The 24,083-nt window shown below is 39.2% G+C and overlaps 1 protein-coding gene across 3 annotated transcripts in view; it reads right to left on the bottom strand.

The window, feature by feature from the left end:
• The window catches only part of dlc1 (DLC1 Rho GTPase activating protein), a 216,692-nt gene that overhangs the window by 126,288 nt on the left and 66,321 nt on the right, over window positions 1–24,083 (bottom strand). Inside the window, exon 1 of one of the 3 annotated variants that reach the window (XM_057843915.1) lies at window positions 6,045–7,031. The exons of the other annotated variants lie outside the window; for them this stretch is intronic. Coding sequence (XP_057699898.1) covers window positions 6,045–6,168 — 124 coding nt within the window. The 5' untranslated portion in view covers window positions 6,169–7,031. Of the gene's footprint in view, window positions 1–6,044; window positions 7,032–24,083 lie in introns of those variants that run through there. 3 annotated transcript variants of the gene reach the window in all.

The following is a 24,083-nucleotide window of genomic DNA, read 5'->3' on the forward strand; positions in this document are numbered from 1 at the left end:
GAGTTTACGGCATCCGAAAGCACCGGGTCTTCCATGAAATGCATTATAAATTGCTCGATCAATTGAGACCATTGACAATACAGACACAAAATGACGGACAAGGGGGCGGAACCATACAGCGAGCACGTGATTTTGTGACGTCGGTGGGTAGGGTCTATATGTTTTGAAAAACAAAAATCCTGCTCAATGGAAAAAAGTTTTTTTTTTTCTTTTTGTATAACACAGATATCTCAAAGTAACACATTTTAGAGCTGTAATTGCAATACTGTGATACCGTGATATTTTTGCTTAAGGTTATCATCCCGTCAGAATATCATACCGGCACATGCTTAGCTATGTACAATCAATATTCTTAAGTTATACTTCAGCAAATAAGAGAAGGGTTCCCTGGGTAGTAAACAAAATGACTGGGTTGAAACCTATGAAAAGAAATAATCAAATTATATTGTTTCACTCTAATTAGGAAAGGTGTTTTGGACCTCCAAAAGACTTGGACTGTCAGTTTTAGGAAATCTTATCACTTTGCGATTATTATTGCAACAGCCATTTTTAATACAGCTTCTTCTGTATTCAATCTTATTATTAGTTTCACACATATCAGACCTGCAGAAATTACATCACAAAAGTCCCTGCGCAATACAATATCACTTCCCTTCATGGCAGTAACATATTGGCATAGAGCATTATGGTGTGTCAAGTCATTATGGGTACAAATGCGCTGATTAAGCACGTCCCTCTTGGGACAAAACAATGTGTTCCTGCACTTTATGGCCCGGAAACATGCATAGATCAAGTGAAAGGGCGTTTGGTTTTACATTTACAGCACCTACACATGAAGGCTAAACAGAAATGTTCTGACAAACACCTTGGCAAGCTACTTAACCTTGTAGATATTATCGATGAACTATTTGCTGTCATTTATGCGTAACATATGTTGAATAAGATTACTTGCTTCACTTGCTTCACTTTTGAACTTTGTCTTTCATGTCTGACAGTGAGATATACTCAGGCTGAGAAATTCTGAAGAAAGTTTGTTGATGGATATTTATAACCTGGTGTGCTTTACTTCAATAGAAAGGTGAGGCCATGGGGCCTTGACCTGCAGTTTGGATAGGCAAAGACAAATTCTTTTACTTGCACTGATTTCGAGGAAGTTGAGGGGTCCAAGACGATGTAACCAAACTTCGCATAACTTACACCTCTTGAAGATAATCACACCTAAATATAAGGAATTTTGAAGTGGCTGGACCTCATAGATAATGGAAGGATCCTTTCTATAAGAAGGAAAGAGCTTGTTTCGCCTATCAAGTAGAGATAGACCAATATGTTTTTTCAGGGCTGATACCAATTATTAGTAGTTAAAGCAACCGTAAACCGATTTTAGGGGCCGATATGCTAAAGCATGTTTATGGAATCACACAAATAGAAAATAATAGCTCCAGAAGTGCATGGATTTCCTAGACTCAGAAACATCTCATATAAAGTTAAAAAAAAAAAAGGTTAAATAAATAGCTCTCTGAACATTTTCCACAGAAAAGAAAGCCCTGATGATCTCGTCTAAGTATCCTTGAGCAAGACACTAAACCCCATGTTGCTCCTGGTGCTGCGTCACCAGTAGGTAGATGAGGATATAGTGTGAAGCGCTTTGAGGGTCTTAAAAAGGTGGAAAGGCGCAATCCAAATGTAACTCCATTTACCATTAGCATTTAACCAGGGGACAGGGTGAATACTAATGCAGGAGACAGCAGGCCGAAAATAACCCAGTTTTTGTCAGGACGCGGAGGGCAAGGCAAACCCAATTACAGGGAAAACACGGAGGCAAGGCAAGGTGGCGGTTAACTAAAAAAAAAAAAAAAAAAAAAGATTTAATGATAACTACAACAACAAGTACAAACAAAAAGCACCAAAACGTACATAGACAGAAGATGCAAGAACATGAGGGCTATGGACGGCAGAATTGACATGAACAAGACCAGACCTTGGGATAAGACAATAACAAAACAAAAACAGACAGCACATGGGAACTTAAATACCAGTGTTGGGCGCGTTACTTTAGAAAAGTAATTAGTTATAGTTACTCACTACTTCTTCCAAAAAGTAACTGAGTTAGTAACTGAATTACTCTATAGTAAAAGTAACTAGTTAGCAGGGAAAGTAATTATTTCCGTTACTCTAAAAAGGTGTTGTATGTCAAAGAATTTGAAATTTTCTGAGCAGCATTCGAGTCAGTAGAATAGAGAAGAACAGACAGGTAGTTGTGTTATAGAACCTTGTAATATTTATTGCACCTCACCAGCAACAGATTTATACTACACTTGAAGTGCAACAAAAATAAACAGTAAATAATTTAATAAAATAACAATCAGCAGTAAACATTATAAAGCGAGTTTAATCAGTTGAATCTAACTCTCACAACCTGAGACAACTGGTCAAGTAGACATAGCCTACTGTACTTCAAGTATTTTGACTTGAAATAGTGTTTATATCTCCACCTCGTAAAGGACAAATTTTCCTCTGAACGCTCTGCCATCATATCCCTCTGCATCTGTTTTGCGTGTGTGTGTTTGCCGCACGCGCTGTTCCGGTTTGCGTGTGAAAACACCGGCTCTGATTGGCTTTCCATGACACATGACTCTAACCCTCAGCCAATCACAATCACTTCCATCGCATCTATCCAGGTGGTGCATTCAGGTAGCCTCGTCCCCCTACTCCTCCAGTCACCCTCAAAGCGTCTGCCGTCCTCAAGATGGAAGCACCATTCTTGCTGGCTGACAGTGGGGGATGGGAACGAGGCTAGCATTCAGGTGTAGCAAAAACAGAAACGTTAGCAAGCTTTGGAAAGCATTGTCTAATTGAATGAGCAGTGACAAACAGCCTGGAGTCATAAGAAGTACGTGCTGTAATATTCTGATACAGAATTATCCGAGGCACCCAAAAGTGCACACGGCGCCAATATTGTTTTGCTCACATGATCCGGGAGTGAGTTAGAGACACGGCCTGCCGAGAGCCGTACGTTTGTGTTAATGTTGAAGTTATATGTGCTATTAAAGAAACAGAGTGCCACCACGTCCTGTGTGGTATATCTTTGCAAAGAAAAAGCACAAAACAAAACACGTGCGCTATTCTCGAACCTGAACGCACCCCAAGTCTCGGATAACAAATAAACAGAGCAGAGTAGACTCGCTACGACTGCTAGATTCTTCAATTAATTCAGAGTAAGTAACACACTGCTTTTGACCGTCAGTAACGGTAATGGCATTGTAAAGGCGGAAAAAATAATTAGTTAGATTACCCCGTTACTGAAAAAATGTAATGGCGTTATTTATAACGGCGTTACTCCCAACACTGTTAAATACAGACATGGGGTAACGAGACACTGAGACACAGGTGGTTGATACAAGAGGCAGCAGATTGGGTAAGACACAAGGAGCAGGCCACAACAGATGAAATCAATGGATAATCACATGACAAGATACACTAGCGCACAAACCTAATACAACTTCCGATATATGTCAATTTTCCAAATATATATTGGCCCGGCCGATAATCAGTCTATCTCTACTATCACTAATACAGGATGAGTAACGGTTATGATTACTTCCCATTGTCCAATATATAGTTCATGTAAACCAACAATGAGTCTGTAAAAGAGTGCTTTGTTCAAGGTGCGCATGCATTTTTATCAATAAGTAAACATCACCAACCAAAGGTGTGTCCAATTTATTAAGGCATGTGTGAGAAAGTACGCACCTCACCCTGTTCTGTTACCTGCTCAAAGTCTATGGATACATCATCCCTTTACGATAAAATACTGTATATTTGTAAAACTACATATTTTCAGTCATTAAATTAAAGAAAAAAGTATTATGAAAATAAAATATTACAAGCCTGAGAATAATTATCTTATTCAATTCGAAAGACAAGTAAACCCATCAATCAGAATCCAAATGTTCAACGCTAAGGAGGAGTAAACATGTCAGTTCCATTTTTCCATGTATGTATTGCTTTTACTGTTCTACTGCACATGACTAAATAAAGGAAATAAGTGAAGTCACATTTTTCTTGGACAAAGAATAGGTTGTTTCCTATCATTTGATAGTTTAGATTATATGTAATCATAGAATGAAGAAGAGGAGAATGTCAAAATTTCGACACAAATACAAATTTAGGCTCTTTCACACACTCCGAAACATCGGGAATATCGCGGGATTTAACCGTGCAGCAGTTGTATGTGAAAACAATTTCTCGGGTCAACTGACACGGACATTACGCGGACATTTTACGGGTCGCGTCTTAGAATCATGTTTGAGACTTTCCCGGGAAGTGGTGTGCGTTAAAGCAAGCATTAAATTCCCGGGTCACAGCACGATGGCTGATGACGTAAATATCATGGCGGGCCGATCGTCACTTCCTCCCTTTTCACAGTAAGACGGAAAGCGGTAAACAAACATCGCAAATAGCAAGCTGGAAATAACTACATTAAACTGAAAACATAACGAAATTAAACTGCTACACGATCGTAGAGTCAAGGAAGGAAGTTCATCGTCCATCTTTGGAAATGTGTGGTTTATTTTGTTGCTGATGTTAGGGTCCGCTACTGCGGAAACAAGGTTGTACCTTAAAGCAAAAAAACAAAGGAGGGAGGTGTTCAAGGGTTTATGAAATACAAAAAGCTCTATGATCTAGAACCCAGTAATTGTGTGAAACCCTTGTGAGTGTAAGCCTGCTGGCAACCGACCCTACGCCGCCCCACCACCAGCCCCGGCACTGGGACCCCCCACCTGAGAGAGGGATGAGAAATGCATGAGTATGTAGGTGCCAGGGTGAAAGATATTTACAGTGCAAAGTGAGGAGTGCGTGAATTAAGCGGTAACCCGCGTCATTCTCGGCACATCTCTACATACGTGAAAGCAATGATGCAAGTAAATCCCGCGTCACTTTGAACGGCAATTTCCCTGGATATGTGTGTGAAAAGGGCTTTTGAAAACTCTTTGTGTCATTATTTGACTTTATTCTCTCAAATATTATTTTCTTCATTGGATATAATTTTTTTGAAAATCGGTGATTATTATAAATGACTGGTGGAAGGAACAACTGCATCAAAGTTGATTCTACAGTGTGTCAGTATATTGTATTAGCAAGTGTTCAAATTAGCTAATGCACTTACAGTATAAGTTAGAGCACCAACTGTGACAGTCAGGCAAACTGCGTAACGGGGAAAAGAATGCCCACTAATGGGGCGGGTCCTCCTTACCATGCACTGCTGGCTCATTAGTTAGAGAAGAAATGCATGAGGACCCATGCACGCGAGCTTGTAGTGACACAGAATGAAATAATGAAGTTGCAGCTTTCATGGGCACAGAAAGTCCTTTAAACATGACAGCAATAGCTAAGGGGACTACTCTTGGTCTGAATAAAACAATATTTCAGCCTCCCAACAGGTCAGTGAACTCATTGTCTACCATTGACGGGAAAAGACCAGTTCATAATTCATTTTGACTGGGAATTCAGTCAAAATAGATTGGACAGCTTTTGCCGCCAATGGGTGTTTTTAATATAAATGTCTTTCTTTGACCAACTACCACATCACATACTATGTTAATACAACCTGGGCTGGCTGAATGAGTTAACAGCTATTTATTTATCTTTCAGATCAGTTGTTTTGATTGCAAGTGACAACATATCGATGCTCTCCGATGGGAAAAAAAATTACCGAATTTACAGTACATTATCTCCATCTAAACTCCATTAGAGGACAGTCTAATCGATCCATATGAATAAAGTAGGATGCTGAAATGTAATGTGTCTCTAAGATAATCATGAGTCAGGCTGTCAATCCATGGACAAACAAGTGTGGGCTACACTGGATTGATAACCAGCCAATAATTGGCAACATTGAGAAAGACAACCATTCACACTCACATACAGCTGTGTGAAAAACTATATTGATGATGACCACTGACCAATACATCACAACCTAATAGAAACACATCTACAATACACATAATGACATCCTTTAATATCACATTACTCATCTTACTCACCTGTCAGCCGGCTTTCCCAAACATTTTTGTTGATCACATCTAAGGTTTTGGAGCTAGAGGATGATGTGTTGTTGCCACTGAAGGACCTCTGCAAAAGGAGCAGCCTGATGGAGCGAGATGTCATGCTGACACTTCCAACAGATCAGCTTGATTTAACTCAAAACTGACTCCAGCCTTCTTTTTTTGGAAAACTACTTCCGTTGTTGATCAGGTCTGTTTGTGCACCTTCCTAAAGCCTGCATCTATATTGCTCGAGCCCTGTTCCGTGGGGATAATTGTTTCAATCATAAAAAGGCTACCTGTTCTCTCCAGAACGGTCTTAATTTTTTGTATGGGTTTCTGCCTCCTCCTAGCTTTCACCCTGCTCTCTTCCAGTCTGGACTGTACACTCCCATCTGCTGCAGCAAGCTTCAATGCGGTAACTGCTGGGACACATCCAGTCAGTGCCGCAATACTCTCATATTCTATTCTCTCCAGTGCTTGTGTGCATGTGTGTGTGTATGAGAAAAGATTGAGTGAGTGTGAGTAAGTGCTTTCTGACTCAAGCTTCAGTGGTCATGGTGCATATCTGAGTGCTTTAGAGTCACAACCTACGTCTTCCGTCCTTGTTGTATCCATTTACGTTAGCTGGCTGTGGTCGTTTTTCGGTTGGTTACACATTATTGGCAGGCTAACACATACATATACAGTACCTGTACAGCACAGTAAATTGTCCATTAGAGGACACAGTGGCAAGAGAAGGCGTTAATACAAACTCAGCATAAAATCCAACAAGAAACAGCAAAGTATTGGAGAGTGATTGTTTTAGGTTCCCCAAGTTTGTGGATGAAGGATTGGACTAATGGCCTTTCTACTTATGTAGTCGTTGAATATGACATTTTGATGTGTGTTAATGGATTTTATGACCAATGCTCTGCATAACATGCAGCGACCCACTCACAAATGAAGTAATGGAGACTCTGAAACCTACTTCACCACAAGAAGGCCAAGCGCCCTACATTAAAAAAAGTGTTTGAACTATTTCCAAAGAAAAAGTAGGAATAAGGATGACAGAAGCACATAGGAAGGCTTCCTCATCTAAAGATGCAAGTGAACTGAGAGCAACACACTTGGTGGTGAACCTGAGCAAAAAGGGTTGGGGATCAATGATCTTGAGGATGCATGCATAGGCAGAGTTTGATTTTTGGGGCAGGGGGGGCACAACATGTTGATGACCCTGAAATGCAGTGTCAGCAATAAAATTAACTTACAAGAATATTTATAATAAGTTGACAATGAGCGTTTTTTGTTTCCCATCATTTCGCCAAGATCGTCATCCATTGAATATGGTACGGCCGCCGATATCGTGCCAATGTAGTTACCCCAGTCAAAAATTGTATCCCCTGGGTGGAGCCATATTGAGGTAGAAATGTGTCTTTATCATTCAATCAAAAAAAAGTTGCTTCAATTAAAAAAAAAAAAAATGTTGCTTCAATCAAAATATGTATTTTCAACCCAAAAAAAGTCGCTTCAATAAAAAAAAAAAAAAAAACCTGTTTGAATGCAAAAATAAATTTGAAACTCAAAAAAATGCAAGTGAAAGCTATTTTTCTTTGATTTTTTTTTTTTTGGTTTTTTTTTTTTTGATTGAAGCATCTTTTTTGATTGAAGTAATGTTGATTTGTGTTTGGGCCACATTTTGGCTAGGACGTTTTTGTCTTTATTATTGAATCAAAAAATAAGTTGCTTCAAAAAAATACTTTCAAAAGGAAAAATCACTTCAAACAATAAAAAACAACAAAATAATGAAATAAAAAATTTCAATTATAGAAAACGTTTTTGAATGCGAAAAAATATTTGAGATTTAAATATTTGCATTTGAACACTTAATTTTTCATTGAAAAAGTTTTATTTGATTGACGCAATCCTTTTTGTGTTTGGGCAATATTATGTGTAGGACATTTGTGTCTAAATCATTCAATCCCCCAAAAAGTTGCTTCAACCCCAAAAAATATTTTCAATCAAAGAAAAAATAAATAAATAAAAAAATAAAATTGCGCTCCCCTATTTCTTTTTTCTTTAATTATATGAAAAGCAAATGACCGTCTACGGTGCTAGTCACATGATCTGTTCAAAAAACAATTTTGACCCAATATAAAAATGTATATATTTTTTGTCCATTTCATTCATTTTTGTTGCAATTTTATCGCTTTACAACTTATATACAGTATATATATATAGGAAAGTCAATTTCATGCAATTACATTTCTCAGCGACCGGGGGGCCTGCCCCACCCTTAAAATCCGCTTATGGATGTATGGTAAAACATGAAGTTTTCAGTACTTGTTACAGTCAACGATATTGTCATCCTTCTCGTTAGACATGTTCAGCATCAATGTCAACAAAGAAATGTACAGTACTTAGCCATATTACATGAATGTTTGAAACAGTGTTTTCGTCAGCGATGACAACAACGAAAATATTTTGTGAACGAACACTTTTTTCATGACGATGAGGAGACGATAACGAGGTAAAAATTAGAGGTTAGATAAGGCCTAAAAAAATCCAGCCTGACCCGACCCGGCACACGGGTATTTAAGCCCGACCCGGCCCGATCAGTTAACTTGATTTGCAGGCCCGAACCCAAAAAACCCCCAAATTTTATGTTATATTTGTGGCACGAGCCTGAATCCCCCGATATTTTATGTTTTATTTGTAGGCCTGAGCCCAAAACCCCCCCGAAATTTTAATGTTTTATTTGTGAGGACTCAAGAGAAGGAAGAAATGCGGGGATGCGATGCGTGGTTGCGTTTTATGTAATCACATTTGTGACGATGCCATTGCATAATGATAAGAAATTTAAGCCTGTCTTTTGTAACGAATTCTCCCTGTTAAACAAGACTCGAAGATGGATATACAATAAACATTTATATATTTTATATTTGTGTGTCTGCTCTATCAGCCAGGAAGTGGATTTGACATTTATTTTAATCACTTCGAGTTGGCGAGTTTCAAGTCTTCTCAATGTTTAAATAGTCTACATATTTTTATCATCATTATAAATGCATTTACACAACGAAAAAACGCAGGAAAAGTTTGTTAAATATATTTCTCGTATGAGAGCAAAGTGCCGCATTCGTTTACATTCTGCGAAACCAACACAGGTTTCTGTATAGCATCTTCAACAATCAATTTGAAGCCTTTCCATAACCCGCTCCTCCCTCCACGCATGTTTTTCTTTTAAATTCACCCGTCTTTAGTTTGTTTTTCACTTGCTGCTTCATATCGAAAAGGAAATACCAGGATGCGGACTCGCGGAGGGCGCCAGGGCGGGAGGGGAAGATTAAAAAGGGGGCGGGGCCACAGCACATTCTCTGTTTCATCCAAATTATTTATTGTATAACAAGTATGCCTTAGTTTAACATCTATACATAGTTTCAGTATAAATTTATGAATATATATTTATTAAAAAAACTTAAGTGAGAGAGAAGTCGACCCGACTCAAACTTAAATAATTAACATTATGGGCCCGACTCGGCCCGGGCTCAAGATCTAAGCTCTACTAAAAATATGTTTTGGGTGACTAAAACATGACAAGATGAATGCCAGTTTTTGTCAGACGAGATGAGAAAGAGATGAAAATGTGCAATAATGTCCGTTACATGTTCACAGTGTGTGACATTTATGTGTAGTTAGCCTGCATCGTAGCAGTGTCTGGCTGTGTCATCCGTGATGTGCTGCACCCCCCCGTCGTCTCACCAGTGTGTCATCTTCATTCTCCATGCAGGCTTGCACACACAGTAAGATTTGTTTTCTTGGCCAGAGAGAATATGCGATGTTGCTTTACCCTTTAAAGGTCTGTGCTGAGTGATCGTCACACACTAAACATGTAGCGTTAGCATAACATTCGCGTTGGCCTTATGCTAACGGCGAGCATCCCCTTAAACTCTCAGACAACTTTTTTTTACTTACAGTTCGTGGCGTCCAGATGGGTGTAATTAATTGAAAATGATGTACTGTTTTCCTGCTGAGTGTGTGTTATTAAGTTGGCGTTGTCCTTGTAGGTAGACGCTGCAATATGTGTTCTTCTATCAATGTTCATTCGAAATAGTTGCAACCCTTGATTTCTTGGAGTAAATGCTTTTAAATTTTACAGACAAAAACAATTTTAGCAAACGTCGATTAAAACTGGACGAAATTAGTCTTGAGTTTTCGTCAACAATAACTAGACGAAGACAAACACATTTTGAGATGACTAAAATATGACAAAGACTAATAAATATAATTGTCCAAAAGACTAAGACTAAGACGAAAATTAAAAGGGCTGCCAAAATTATTAAAATTAATTTAAACCAGTATTGACTGGTTTAAAATAATTGCTAGTACATCTAAACATGCTTTAAGAAAGCTATTTTGAGAATGAATGCGAGTTTTCAAATATTGTGCTCATATAAATAGATTGGTTGCATAATATGCCAGCCATTGGCTGGTTGTATGGGTTTATGGTGCAACTGTGAGACTCACAGTCATATGCAATGCATACGGCTCACAATGTGAGCCATACGCAAAGTTCACATTGTCCTCAATTGCATTCCCCACTTAGCACTAACACTTTCAAGAAAGTAAACCAAGCACTCCTGCTGATTGCTCCAGCTAGTGAAGGTAATGTAGCTGGCACTGGATCATTGCAGTCTGCAGATAACATTATGTTCATCACGGCCAATTGACTTTATTGCCCCTTGTGGTTTGCAGAGACTGATAAGGTTGGATTCCTGTATCTCTTCCTTTCACTATCCATCTGTCTGTGCTTTTGCAATTTTGGACAGACCTCTTAAAATATGATGGCAACAAGATGGGTGCAGGGTGTGGGTACACAAACACGCAGTAAATGACAGAGAAACACATATTACTAAGCAACCACAAATATCTTTTTAAACATGAACTAAATGATCACTTGTACCATGGTAAAAAAATAGTCAATATTAACGTAAACCGAGGTTTTGGTGTAATAATGTCATCTTTCCAAGGGCGTAGGTTTGCATAGGGACAGTAGGGACAGAACACTACCATCTTTTCAGGATGCTGAAATTGGCCCTACCTTTTAAGCAACCATGTTTGCATTTTGTAATGAGTTCAGTTAAATATGTAATTTAGATTGTCTTCCCATATGTTGTAAGGATAGAATTGACCCTACCATTATTAAGCTAATTATTTTCATTATGTTCAGACTTACATTTATCCCTTTTTACTTGCTGAATGTGCCAATCCACCCACCCCTCAAAACACACGTTTGATTGGCAGATGACTTGCCCCCGCCGCCCCCTACCCCCCAATATATTAGAAGTTTTTTGGCCAGCAGCAGCTACTGCAAGTAATGTCAATGTTGTGGAGGTGGAGGAAACACCACTAATTTTGCTACTGAAAGTCTAACCTGCATCAGAGTTAGCATAACATTAAACTGTGTGAACCTGCTAACCTGCAAAACTACTGCGGTTGGACAGCCTCCACAAGGAATAATGAAGTCAAGCTAGCCGTCCCTTATTTGGATCATTGTTTCCATTATGTCCATAACAGTAATGCAATGCGGTGGCTTCAGAGTGCAAGTCCCTTTATTTAAAAAAAGACTAGGAGCTATCCAAGATTGGGTCCACTTCAGGGGGGACACATACATGAACATTAACTGACACGAGGAAAAAAATCTGTGAAATGAAATCCCAAATCAGAATTTAATGAGTGTATTTTGGTTCGAGTCTTGGGGTAGTCTAGTTTGCCTCAGATGTAGATCTGTCCTTGGATATCTTGATATGTTAATATCGTCCCTACCAATGTTGAGACCAATCCTACCCCCTTGCATCTTTCCCATGCTGGATCAACAATTCTGCTTAATGTCTCATGTATGAGAAATTGCAAATTGAAGTTGGACTGTCTTCACATCTTGGATTTTTATAACTCAAGAGCTAATTGACTTAAATTTCATCCAACAAACCTTGCCTTTGGCAACCAGCATGCTCGTCAGGCCAGACAATCAACAATTTTGACACAGAAATGTAACAAATCTTGAGGAACAATTTATTGAATATTTCAGTCCCAGAATAATGACTAATGTATTTAGTATGTAATTGAACCTTATCAACAACCAAGGGGTTTTGATTAACTAACAAATGTCCAAACCTATACCCTCACTCCGATTGATTTGACCAGAGCCATTGTCAATTTCAAGTTCACCACATGTATTGTTGTTCTCCGATTCCTCAGAGTTGCTGTCTTCATATTCATTAATGGCAAATAAGTATGTTGACACCAGTTCAGTCCACTGCTATGCATTTGCAGCACCATCCAAATTGCAAGCTGACAGCTAATTCAGAATGCATCCTCTGTGAAAGAGCCTTTCTTCAATTTTATATTAATTTATTATTTTTTTTTTTTAATACCTTGCCTTAAAACGGCACTTTTTCTTACCAGAGACTCAGTAGCCCACAATCAACTGGTGTGTAAAACTAATACCAATCACAAGTTGGTATATTCGGCAGTAGACAAAATTCGACTAATCAGAGGTCTGTATCCTTAGGTAGCAACAAGCTATATAACTGTGGAATTAGTAGGAGTATTATGAAAATGATCATGCTTGATTTTAGCTTGTAACAATGACGAATGATCAAAAAAGCTGTGCAATTAGTAAAAGAGGCCTCTTCATCTTTATACTGAAGTAGATTGGGAGTTCCCTATGTGGATATTTAGGAAAATGGTAAGGAAATGAAGAGCATTTCTGATATCGTGGTGATGTACCTTCTAGAAAACATGATCTCTTAACAATTTGCCATGTTTATTTCATAACGTAATGTTGAATCAATAAAATGTGTTAATAGATAATCTATGAGGAAATGTCAATTGAAATAGTTTTCACCTAACATTTTTGCCTTTTATGCATCATCAGACCCACTTTGCTATTTTAGGTCACATATCTAAAAGCTTATTTTTGACAAGCTGGGTCTTCACTATCAGTTGACGAGACAGCTCCTACAGACATTGCACCATGGCTTCCTGTAGGGGGCCGGGCCAGGCAGAGCGTCTTCAAAGCTTTTACTGCGATGAACTCAAACACACACTGCGTTCGGACGCCGGATTTAGGTGGAAACGGGACGACAGTTTTCGTGCATACAAGCAGGCGGGAGTGTCTCAAGAGTGATTTGGTCAATGATTCAAGGTAATTATTACTGTATATAAAATAGCACCATGCATGCACTTTGAAATGCTGTGAAAAAAATGAAATGAATGAAAAATATTAGCGTAACTTTAGCTTGAATGAATGATAACTGCCTGCTTTTCTTTTTGCTTTCTAGACTGGTGTACGTTTATAGCTATAGAAATTCCAGGATTTATGCATTTATTTACAAAGAATTTTTAACTTAAAAAGCTCTTTGTATTGTGATGGCCGCCATGTTGGATTTTGTGTCCTTACGCAATAGTGTAACTTTACATTCAAATAATCAGGTAATTTTCGGCCAACTACCAGTTTTTGAGCAAAATACTCGTACTGTAGACATTTCTGCGTCCATACAAAAAAATGTGGCTTTTACGTGTTTTATTTTATGTAACATTTCAATCTAAAAACGACGAAGGCCAGTTAGCCAGCAAGACGTGCTGTGGCAATAGTGACATCGGAATTTAACCTAAATAAGTTGTGATTATATATAGAAAAATGCAAAATTTGCTTTTGTCAAGTAAAATTAAGATGATTCTGCATGCTTTCCTCAAGTATTAAGTTTTTGATGTGAAAATTGAGTGGTTTATTAGCTGTTGAAAACTTGAAAACTGTCAAAATTGCGCTAAATAAAAAAAAATTAAGTTGCTATTTTGGGCAAAAACATATGTGAAATATTACTACTGATCCTGAAATATAGGTGATTATCTGTATTTGGTGATTTTTGTGCATCTAGTAAAAAAATCTGAGAATTTTATAGCCATTTTAAGTTTTGTTATACCTATATAAAAATAATTAATTGGGATTTTATTCGGGAACGACTTTGAATTTTTTGATGCCGCTGCTCATGGAGACTCATATAAGCCTAAAATTGAATTTGAAAATATTTGAATTTCAAGTCTTTGAAAATAGGCCTCCTACTGAGCGGCCCTCGCCCCGTTTTCCATCAACTAACAGTGAAGTCTATGTGTGTAGGTTTAAAATGTTAACATATTATTAAACAATGTTATGTTATGCTAGGCGAAGCTGAAGAGCAGTGCACATCAAAAAAGATGAAGACGGACAAGTGCAGCAAAACGGCAAAAATCAAGAAAAACTGGGTGTTATAATCATTCGAAGTGACATAGCTACCATTAAAATACACACGGATCACTAATTCAACAATGTGGACTGTCATCAAAGATACCACATCCCTATAAGGCGCGATTAGCATTCATATTGTTTAGGGAGCCCATTTTAACAAAAGTTATGAGGCTCCAGACTTAAATTATGTATGCATGAATGTACACATAACATGTTTTGAACATTTGACCAATAGTCAACATCAGTTATGAAATTCAGAAAATGTTGAGATTGTCACCCCCCGTGTGCTTTTTACAAAATTTAAGTGTGCGTAATAAAAAAAATCAGTGGCAATTGAAGGAACTAGTTCAAGGTGGTGTTGAAACAATCTTGTGTGCGCATTTCATCCACACAGTTTTCCTGTGGAAAGGGGCAATAAACTGAGTTGAACGATGATAAGAGGGATATCCGTTGGGAGTGTGTAACTTTACGGGACAACATGCTGACCTAAAAATCGACATTAGAAGTAGGAAAACAAGGCCAGTGGGAGTTCTCTACAGACTTCAAACAGTGCGTATAATTTACACAGCGTCTATCATTAAAAACAATGCAGAAAAGCCACAAACATGTCCGGAGCCTGAAACTTGTACTGTATATGTGTGGGTGTGCACAAACGTGATTGTTTGCAAGCGCCTTTGATGCGACTGTCTGCTATCAAAAGCAAAGCCTCAATCCCTAAGACAAACTGCATGCCCTACTTTCTAACAGACCCACTTTATCAACCTGATAACCTGACAGTTATCCTTGCAACAAAAATCATGCTTGAAGTAGCATATCAGACCACCCCAACAATTTCAGATACTTTCACTTACTTTTTGTTTTCTAAAAATGGCAGTTTCATTAATCTACATCATTAACTCCTATAGTCTGTTTATTTTAATTTATATATATACAGCACATAAGCGATTTCAAAATATACATAGTTTTCATCTTAAAGTGCCTGTGACACGAAAAAGCAAATTTAATTCATAATTCACGCGCTATTTTATGCTTCTGAATGAAATGGACGACTTGGATGTGTGAAAAAGCGATCGATATATTTATTCAATTTTTTGAATCCCTGCTACGAAAATGGCAGACTTTCGGCTTCGGTCTTGCATTGAGGAAGAGGGCGCTGTGACGTGTACGGGAGAAGGAGTCCTCTTCACTATACAGTCGTACTGTTGTATGATAAGGTCTAAGGATTCAGCTGATTTTGCAGATTAATTCGTTTATTTTTCACAGCACGCCAGCCAAACGGCTGCAGAAAAATCTTGCTGTACGAGGGAGTGGCATATGAGCCTTTTTGTGGTTTCAAAAGGTTCCCATTCACCGGTGGGACCATGGGACTTACGAGGAAGTGAGTAAACATCGTGTTTTGTATTATGTCAAATACTGGGATCATTTTAATATGTAGGTGGTTTGCATTTTGTGGCTGACATGCTCCTTGTCCCCTCCGCCGATGACCGGCGGCTTGTCGCACATCCCCCCGCCGGGAGAGCACTATACTCGGCTTATTGCCCTCTACATGTGCCCGGTGTTCTGTCAAATTTTCCAACCGATCAGAAATTGCAACTATGTGTTAAAAATAGCTGCAAATACAGTGATTACAAAGTAAACACTACAAACTTTCTTTAAATAAAGGACTACTTACGCTTGATCATGGATGGGCATGTAAAAAGCTCTCCTCATACACATAGTCTTCATACTACAGGTCTTAATGCACAAATCCGATTTTTTCGTGTTTTTCCGACTCCAGTGAGGCATTAACTTGACGGTCTGAACGTGACAAATCGCATGGAACTGGACCATTTCAAATCCGATCTGGGTCACTTTCGTATGTGGTTCAAATCCGATTCGGGCCACATTTTTCCAGACTGTCGCTGCGGTCTGTACTGTCTAGTCTCTCAAATCGGAATTCATGCAGCAATTACGTCATCAAAAAGCGAGAGAGACGCTACGGTAGCGGTGCAGCTGTGCGTTATTAGCGCCTAGCTTGCCTTGAACACGGCTTTTTAGGAAGGGTCGGACTTGACAACACTCATTAAAAAAAATAAAAATGGGTTGAGGATAAACCTGAGAATGATCGGTTTTCTGTCTGCTCCATATGAGCAATAATTCAACATTGCTCACACGGCCGAGAGTCAGGGCAAACTGCCCGTATGTGTGTGTGACATGCACGGACAGGGCGTGCATGCTATCGATCCATATACTTTGAATATAAGCCTAAACTTTTTAAAAAGCAAAATATGATATCCCTGGAATGACCGATGACAGCCAGCATGTGTGGTCATTTGTTTTGATGCTTCTGCCCATGCGGGTCGTCTTGCTCAGCGCGTGTCGGACTGCGAATTAGTGCGCATGCGTAATACTTGAAAGGTCTCAATGGACAAAGGCAGTCTGAACGGGCACTCAAAAAAAAAAACAGATATGACAAAAAATCGGATTTGTGCATTAAGACCTGTAGTATGAACGTAGCCATATTGTCATGTTAGCTGCATAACAACTGCAGCCGCCCTCCCCCGTTAAGTCTCTCGCTGTTTACGACTTCGCCATGTAGTAAAGCATTATTTTGCCATATTCGTGTTAACCATTTGGCAGCTACACGCTCCTCCGACGTCGGCCGGTTTGTCCTGCGGTCATTGTCCAGCTGCTTCCCCGCAAACGAAGCCTCTGCCCTCAGCAGGGGAACGACGAGTGCTAACTTGTTCGCCGCCAGTCGGGTTGCCGATCGGCAAAGACAGTCGACAACCCAGTCGTCATGTGAAATGAGCCAGGCTAGTCACAGTATGTGTGATTTTACGCTTTGAAACATCACTCGGTTCGGGTTAGCATGTCGGCTAGCTGTCACGCCTCTTGGTTTGTTTACATTCACCGAAGCCGGGGAAGGGAAATTACATAAGCCCGACTTAGGTGGCATAAAATATCATTTGGGAGGTATTACAGTAAAGCTGAAGTCGACAGTTTTGACCATTATGGAGTAGTTTTGCCATATCTTCCTGAATAAATGCATTTTTATTATTTCATATTCCATTTAGCACAAGACTGTTATTTGTCATGACCATGCCATTTATTTAGCTATTGGGGAAAAATACTTGGATAAAAAGAATATTCTATAAAAATATTGGAGTAGAGAGACTGAAACAATGACATTTTGTGGCTCTCTTCGTCGCGTTTTCCTCATTCTGAATAATTCCCCCTCAGTGGGCTGAATAGTGAAACCGATGAGCCCATTCTCCCGCTGACGTCATCCACCTGTTGGGGACGCTAGAGGCCTATAATGGTAGGCGTGGCTAAACGGCAGATTAAAAGACAGATTTCTCGTCATCTGCCCTTTGCTAAATTCTAGTATATAGTCGAATCGTCTCAAAATATGATTCTAATTCACATAATAATGCTATTTACGACTTTTTTTCTCCTGTCGTATGCACTTTAATTCACTTTATAACCTGGTTATGTTTAAAATATGCAAATCCCAACATTATTTCCAGTTTAATAAAATTGATGAACAATATGAACAGTAATAATCATCCGTGATAGCGAAACAGCTTTAGAGGGGATTTTGTTGAACCTCTGGCAGTCAAGCAAGCAGGTTTCCTGTTGTAAATTCCCCTTCATGTGGCTTAATTTCCTTCTCAGAATGCAAGTGAAGCGCGGACAGATGCCCAAAGTTAGTCTACGATGCTATGCATGGAAAACAAGAGGTTAAAGCTTACTCCTGTAAATGTATTTACTGCTGGTTGAATCATGAAATAAAAAAAGGAATGAGTACTGTACCATTCTCCACACAGGAAGCAAAGGCGAGCGAGGGGGGGGGGCAGTGTCTTGTCGAGGGGCTGTTAGACTGACGAGGAAAGCCAGGAATGTGACCTTGCACAAAGACAGTGACTCTTGTGCTATTTATGGATATGTGGCAAAAAGTAGGATAAGGCGGACTAAATCAGCAGGAACAGTCACAGAAAAACAAACATCATTCACAAGCTAATTCGGACTTTGCTTTGGGCAGCTCGTTTTCATTTCATCTTTCAACCCTCTAGGGTCGTCAAAGGGCATGTTGCTGCCGGGTTTAAACAAGGCCAAGAAAAGTGTGTCAGCATTGGGGCATAACAAGGCAGTCTGTGTGAATGCTGATTGTTTTCATTGTGGTAAACATATTGAGAGAAAATTGATGTGGAAAATTGCCAATTTTGTGAACTCCAAATGATGCTGGCTGGCGCTGAATCGCTCAGTCACAAGATCAGATGGCTTATCTGATATGAAGAAAGATGTTGTTCACCAAGATAATTAAAGAATATAATTAGCACATCTCAATGAATGTTATGGATTTAGGTTTATCATTAAGGCTTTTTATATTCACTGAAAGATGTCAAGAGTGTACAAAAATGTAATCAGAGCAAAGGGTGTTGAAGGTATTGGAATTAAAAACATGTTTTCATTTATTTCACCTTTTTTTTGCTCAGTACAGTACACAATTCCACGTGTTCATAGTTTTGATGCCTTTAGTGAGAATCCACAATGTAAATAGTCATGAAAAGAAAGAAAATACACATATAATAAGGTGTGTCCAAACTTTTGGCCTGCTGGCCTACTGTACATCTTCATGAACATTGTTAATTGCAAAAGTGGACTAAATGAGTGGTTCGCAAAGTGTGGCATGAGTACCAAAAGTGGTACATGGTCTCCTTTCAGAGGTATGCAAAAACTGACTGATTTAAATGTCCAAACTACCCCTTTTTATCCACTACAACGCATTAATCAAGCACAGTTCAGTTGTATTAAACCTGAATCATAAAATATTCACATTTAATGTTTAAAGGGAACCACAGATGGAATGACTTGTTGTTCTTAAAAGATAAACGTTATTATGAGTTAAAGTTATTTGATATTAAAACCCCTCTTGATGTGTTCGTTTTTATACAATTTGCAAAATTAGTGTCACTAGTACGGCGGCATTGTTGTTGAAGTCGCAGGGCGGTGACGTCACTGTGTTGCACTGCCGAGCTTCCAGAGTATGAGTTTAGCGACATAAGGCGGAAAACGCAGACAAGACTGAAAAAGCAGTTTCTGCTCTTGCACTCCTCTTTAAAAGAAACTGCTGTATTTTAAAGAGCATACGACAGGAGAAAAAAAGTCTTAGATAGCATTATTATGTGAATTAGAATCATATTTTGAGACGATTCGACTATATACAACAATTTAGCAAAGCGCAGATGATGAGAAAAGTCTTTTAATCTGCCGGTTAGCCACGCCTACCATTATAGGGCTCAAGCATCCCCAACAGGTGAATGACGTCAGTGGGCTCATCGGTTTTACTATACAGCCCATTGAGGGGGAATTATTCAGAACGAGGAAAATGCGACGAAGAGAGCCCCAAAATGTCATTGTTTCAGTCTCTCTACTCCAATATTTTTACAGGATATTCTTTTTATCCAAGTATTTTACCCAACTGCTAAATAAATGGCATAGCCATGACAAATAACAGTCTTGTGCTAAATGGAATATGAAATTATAAAAATGCACTTATTCAGGACGTCATGGCAAAATTACTCCATAATGATCAAAACTGTCGACTTCACCTTTACTGTCGCACCTCCCAAACGATATTTTATGACACCTAAATCGGACATATGTCATTTCCCTTCCCCGGCTTTTGAGAATGTAAACAAACCAAGAGGCGTGACAGCTAGCCGACATGCTAACCCGAACCGAGTGATGTTTCAAAGTCTTCGAAGCGGAAAATCATACATAACTAGCCCGGATTATTTGACATGACGACTGGGTTGTCGATCGTCTTCGCAGATCGGCAAACCGCCCGGCAGAGAGCAATTTACAGCTCGTTCCCCGGAGGAGGGCGGCTTTAGTTGTTGTGCAGCTAACGTGCAGCTAATGTGCACGAGGAGAGGTTTTTACATGCCTATGAATGATCAAACGTAAGTAGTGTGACTGGAGCCGCCATATTGTCCGTCAGCTCGTCGTTTTTACACATTACCGTTACGTACATGCCTCCTATTGCGGCGTGTTTTTCTGCTCGTTAACATTAATAATCAAAATGGTGAAGCCGTGTGTGGCGGTTGGACTTGAAAGTTCTACCGTATTCCGACAGACCCAAAGAGGAGAGCGAGATGGACTGCTGCAATTCGACGAGAAAACTGGGCACCAAACGATCACCACAGACTATGTAGTAGTCATTTTATACCTGGTAAGATGCATTTAATATATATTTAGAGGGTTTTGGGCTGACAACCACTATTAAGATCATTGCGAGGCTAATTGCCGACAACATACAGTTTCAAATTCAAGATGTTTATTTCTTCCGCCATCATTATTTTTTGAATAATATTTAGCTGGTACCAAGAGAAAGAAGCTGGCCTCGTCTACGGATCATCAGTTAAACAGGGGTGCCCAAACTTTTTGCAAAGGGGGCCAGATTTGGTGTGGTAAAAATGTGGGGGGCTACCTTGGCTGATTTACGTAGAACAATATATTTAAACAAATTTTAGCAAGCCCTTCTGTGTGTCACATTTGCTTTATTATTATTTTTTTTAATTCATAATTTCAACAATCTCGCCTTTGTGGCGTTCTCTTTCGACACTCGGGCTCTTGCGAAATACTGCTGCTGTGAAATTAAACTAGCTTCAAGTTGCTTTAATTTCTGGCTTCGTATCTTCCCTGTAATGTTGTCGTACATGTCAGCGTGTCTTGTTTGGTAATATCGCGTCACATCGAACTCTTTGAAAACAGCGACTGTCTCTTTGCAAATGAGGGAGACACAGTTGTTGCGTATTTTATTGAAGAAATAGTCCAATATCCACCTATCCTTGAAGCGTCAGCCATCGCAGTCAACTTTTTTTTAATCTTATAAAACAACTGCTTATAAAAACTGAAATGTCTTTTTTCACAACATTTTGGCCTACTACACTGACTTGTTTTTACTCCTTGCTTTCCATTGATGGCACTAAACTTCCAATCCATTTTGACTGGGAGGGACTTGCAGTGCTGCCATAATAGTCAAAATGGGTGGAACGTCTAGCGCCGTCAATCTCAGCCAATGAGTTAAGGTTAGCCCAATTAGTGGTACTTACTGAAAATGTGCGAGTACCACGGGACTAAATCATCTAAAATTAAAAGGGAAGTGTGTGTTTTGTTTGCACTTGGATCAGTTGCGCAAGATAGGGCAGGTTAGTGTGTGATAATTAAGAGGTGCTGGGGGAATTATTTAAGGACAGAGCCAGACAAGTCACCAGTGCTAATTCCAGACATGATGACACACTAATTGTTTCTTTCCAAATTTAGCATCTTTTTGTTGATTTATCTCAGTCAAACAGGTGTCAAGGTTGACAAAAATAGTAAATTGCTCCAACTTTTGAAAAAATGTAAAGTATACAATAAAGCTGTTTAATTTTTGTATTCGCGCTACCTATGCAGGACAACAAAGGGTGGTTAAGATGCTTTAACCCTCCTTTTTTCCCACTTTCAGTACAACCGAGAAAAAGTGACGTCAACCAAGAATGTTGCATCACATGTTGGAAAAAGACAGGACATAAAACCCAAAAGTTGGTTGCTAGCCCATTATTATGTTCTGTTTAAACATTTCTATCAGTTTAATTTCAGATCAGCACACGTTGTTGCGTTAAACTTTAGCTGCTACAAAGATGAGAAAAAAAAAAAGACACCTCAAGAATCTGAAAAATTAGTGCTGTCAAGCTCGGAGAATAGTAAAGGCAACTATGAAATGAAGTCCTATAAAAGGTGTTGAAAGAATTATGCCTGCAGTTGAAAATAACATTTCTATAGCCATCATTCTTTGACTTGGAACATGAAATTAGATGACTGATGTTAAGGGGAACCTCGGACTTCAAGACTTGTAGGCTCTAATAAGCCACAATTGTTCTCTTTTACTAAAATATGTTATTAGAAACACATAAAATATTGCCATTGACTGTAAAATGTATGATAATCAGTACATGTTTTGACCTACGGAGGGCGCCATGTTATATGCGCGCAATGGACGCTCGTAGTTTGTCACTATCACTAGATGAACACTACCGGTGTTCTGCAATTCCTTCCTATGCGGCGAGACGTCCAACACATGCGCACAGCGGGTAAAAGCGGTGAGTACTTACTATTTGTATTTTTATTGAATCTTTTATTACCTTTTGATTGCCTCAAAATACTTTTTGCATGTGTTTCCCTCTCATAGTTTTAAGCATTGTGTTTTCTTGTGGTAGCTTTAAAGCAGATTGTTGATCTGTTGTGCTGCCTCAGGGCCTGGGCAACTTGCAATCATTAATGGGGGAATGAATTCAAAAGTTTATCAGGATGTTTTGCAGGAAAACCTGAGGCCATCTGTCAGACATTCATTCATTTTCCATGCTGCTTTTACTCAAATGACAGTTGAAGCTAAAAAAAGAGGATGGATGCTGTAACAAGACAATGATCCAAAACACAAAAGTAAATCAACTTCAGAACGGTTTCAGAAGTACAAAATACATGTTCTGGAGTGGCCGAGTCAAAGTTCAGACTTGAACCCCATTGAGATGCTGTGGCATGACCTAAAGACAGCGATTCATGCCAGACATCCCAGGAATTTGACTGAACTACAGCAGTTTTGTAGAGAAGAATGAGCCAAGATTAGTCCTGATTGAAGTGCCAGACTGATGTGCAGCTACAGGAAGCGTCTGGTTGAAGTTATTGCTGCCAAAGGGGGGTCACAAAATATTAAATGTAATGGTCAGAGGCGTAGCAAGGGTCCCCGGGGGCCCCAAGCAACAAGCAACATGGGGCCCTTCGAGCGTGTGCAAAAAGGGGGACAGTTGGACTTGGAGCAATAGAAGAAAGAGTAGCAACACAAAATACCACCATCGGATGGGGAGGTATATACCTTTGTGTGAAATCAGTAGTCAGATTGGCCCTACGACCCACCAAATTCAAATTATTCAGTAAAAACCACTGATTGGTGGACTACCGACCGAAATGAGTATTAAATTTGCTAATAAAATTGTTTAGGATTATTTTAGATGCATATAGGTTATATTTTTCTTATAGAGTATTCGACGAGGTAGACCCATTAATAGACTTTTTGGGAAAAATCCCCATTTCTGTAAGTAGTCACATGAATAATGAGGTGGCTTGTGAAAATCAACATGAAACAGTTCGGCAAGGACTTTCCAGAAAGTATTTGGTGAGTCTTTAGACAATCATCTGGTATTAATAGCTGATTGGACTTTCTTAAATATGTATAATCTACGTGACATGATTAGTGCTGATTGGGATTGAAAACAGAATCGTTAGATAATCTGCCAAATGATTCCATGGTATTGAAACACTCCCTACATTTGTCGCTGGGACAGTGCAGTAAAGCTGCGTGTGCTAAATCTGTTGGCCCTCTGGGGGCCCCTGCTGGCTGGGGGCCCTAGGCAATTGCCTGGTTTGCCTAATGGAACGCGACGCCTCTGGTGATGGTTCACTTATCTTTCCCCTTTCTGTCATTGTTTGCATACTATCCTAATTAAAATATCAAAACCTACAAATGTTTAGGTGGTTTTAGTTTAAGCAGACACTTTTTTTCAATCACATTTGACGGTGTTTTTATGTAGAAATGTGAGAAATTCCAAAAGGTTCAGATACTTTTTCACACCACTGTACACATACATATACGACTTACTCCCACATATGACACCCGCAACTGTAGGGAGGACATTCAGTGACAGAGCATAACGGGTGTGGGGCTGTTGGAGCTTCTTGCTAACCATTAAAGT

Source organism: Corythoichthys intestinalis, chromosome 8 (assembly GCF_030265065.1).
Source record: "Corythoichthys intestinalis isolate RoL2023-P3 chromosome 8, ASM3026506v1, whole genome shotgun sequence".
Lineage (NCBI taxonomy): Eukaryota > Metazoa > Chordata > Actinopteri > Syngnathiformes > Syngnathidae > Corythoichthys > Corythoichthys intestinalis.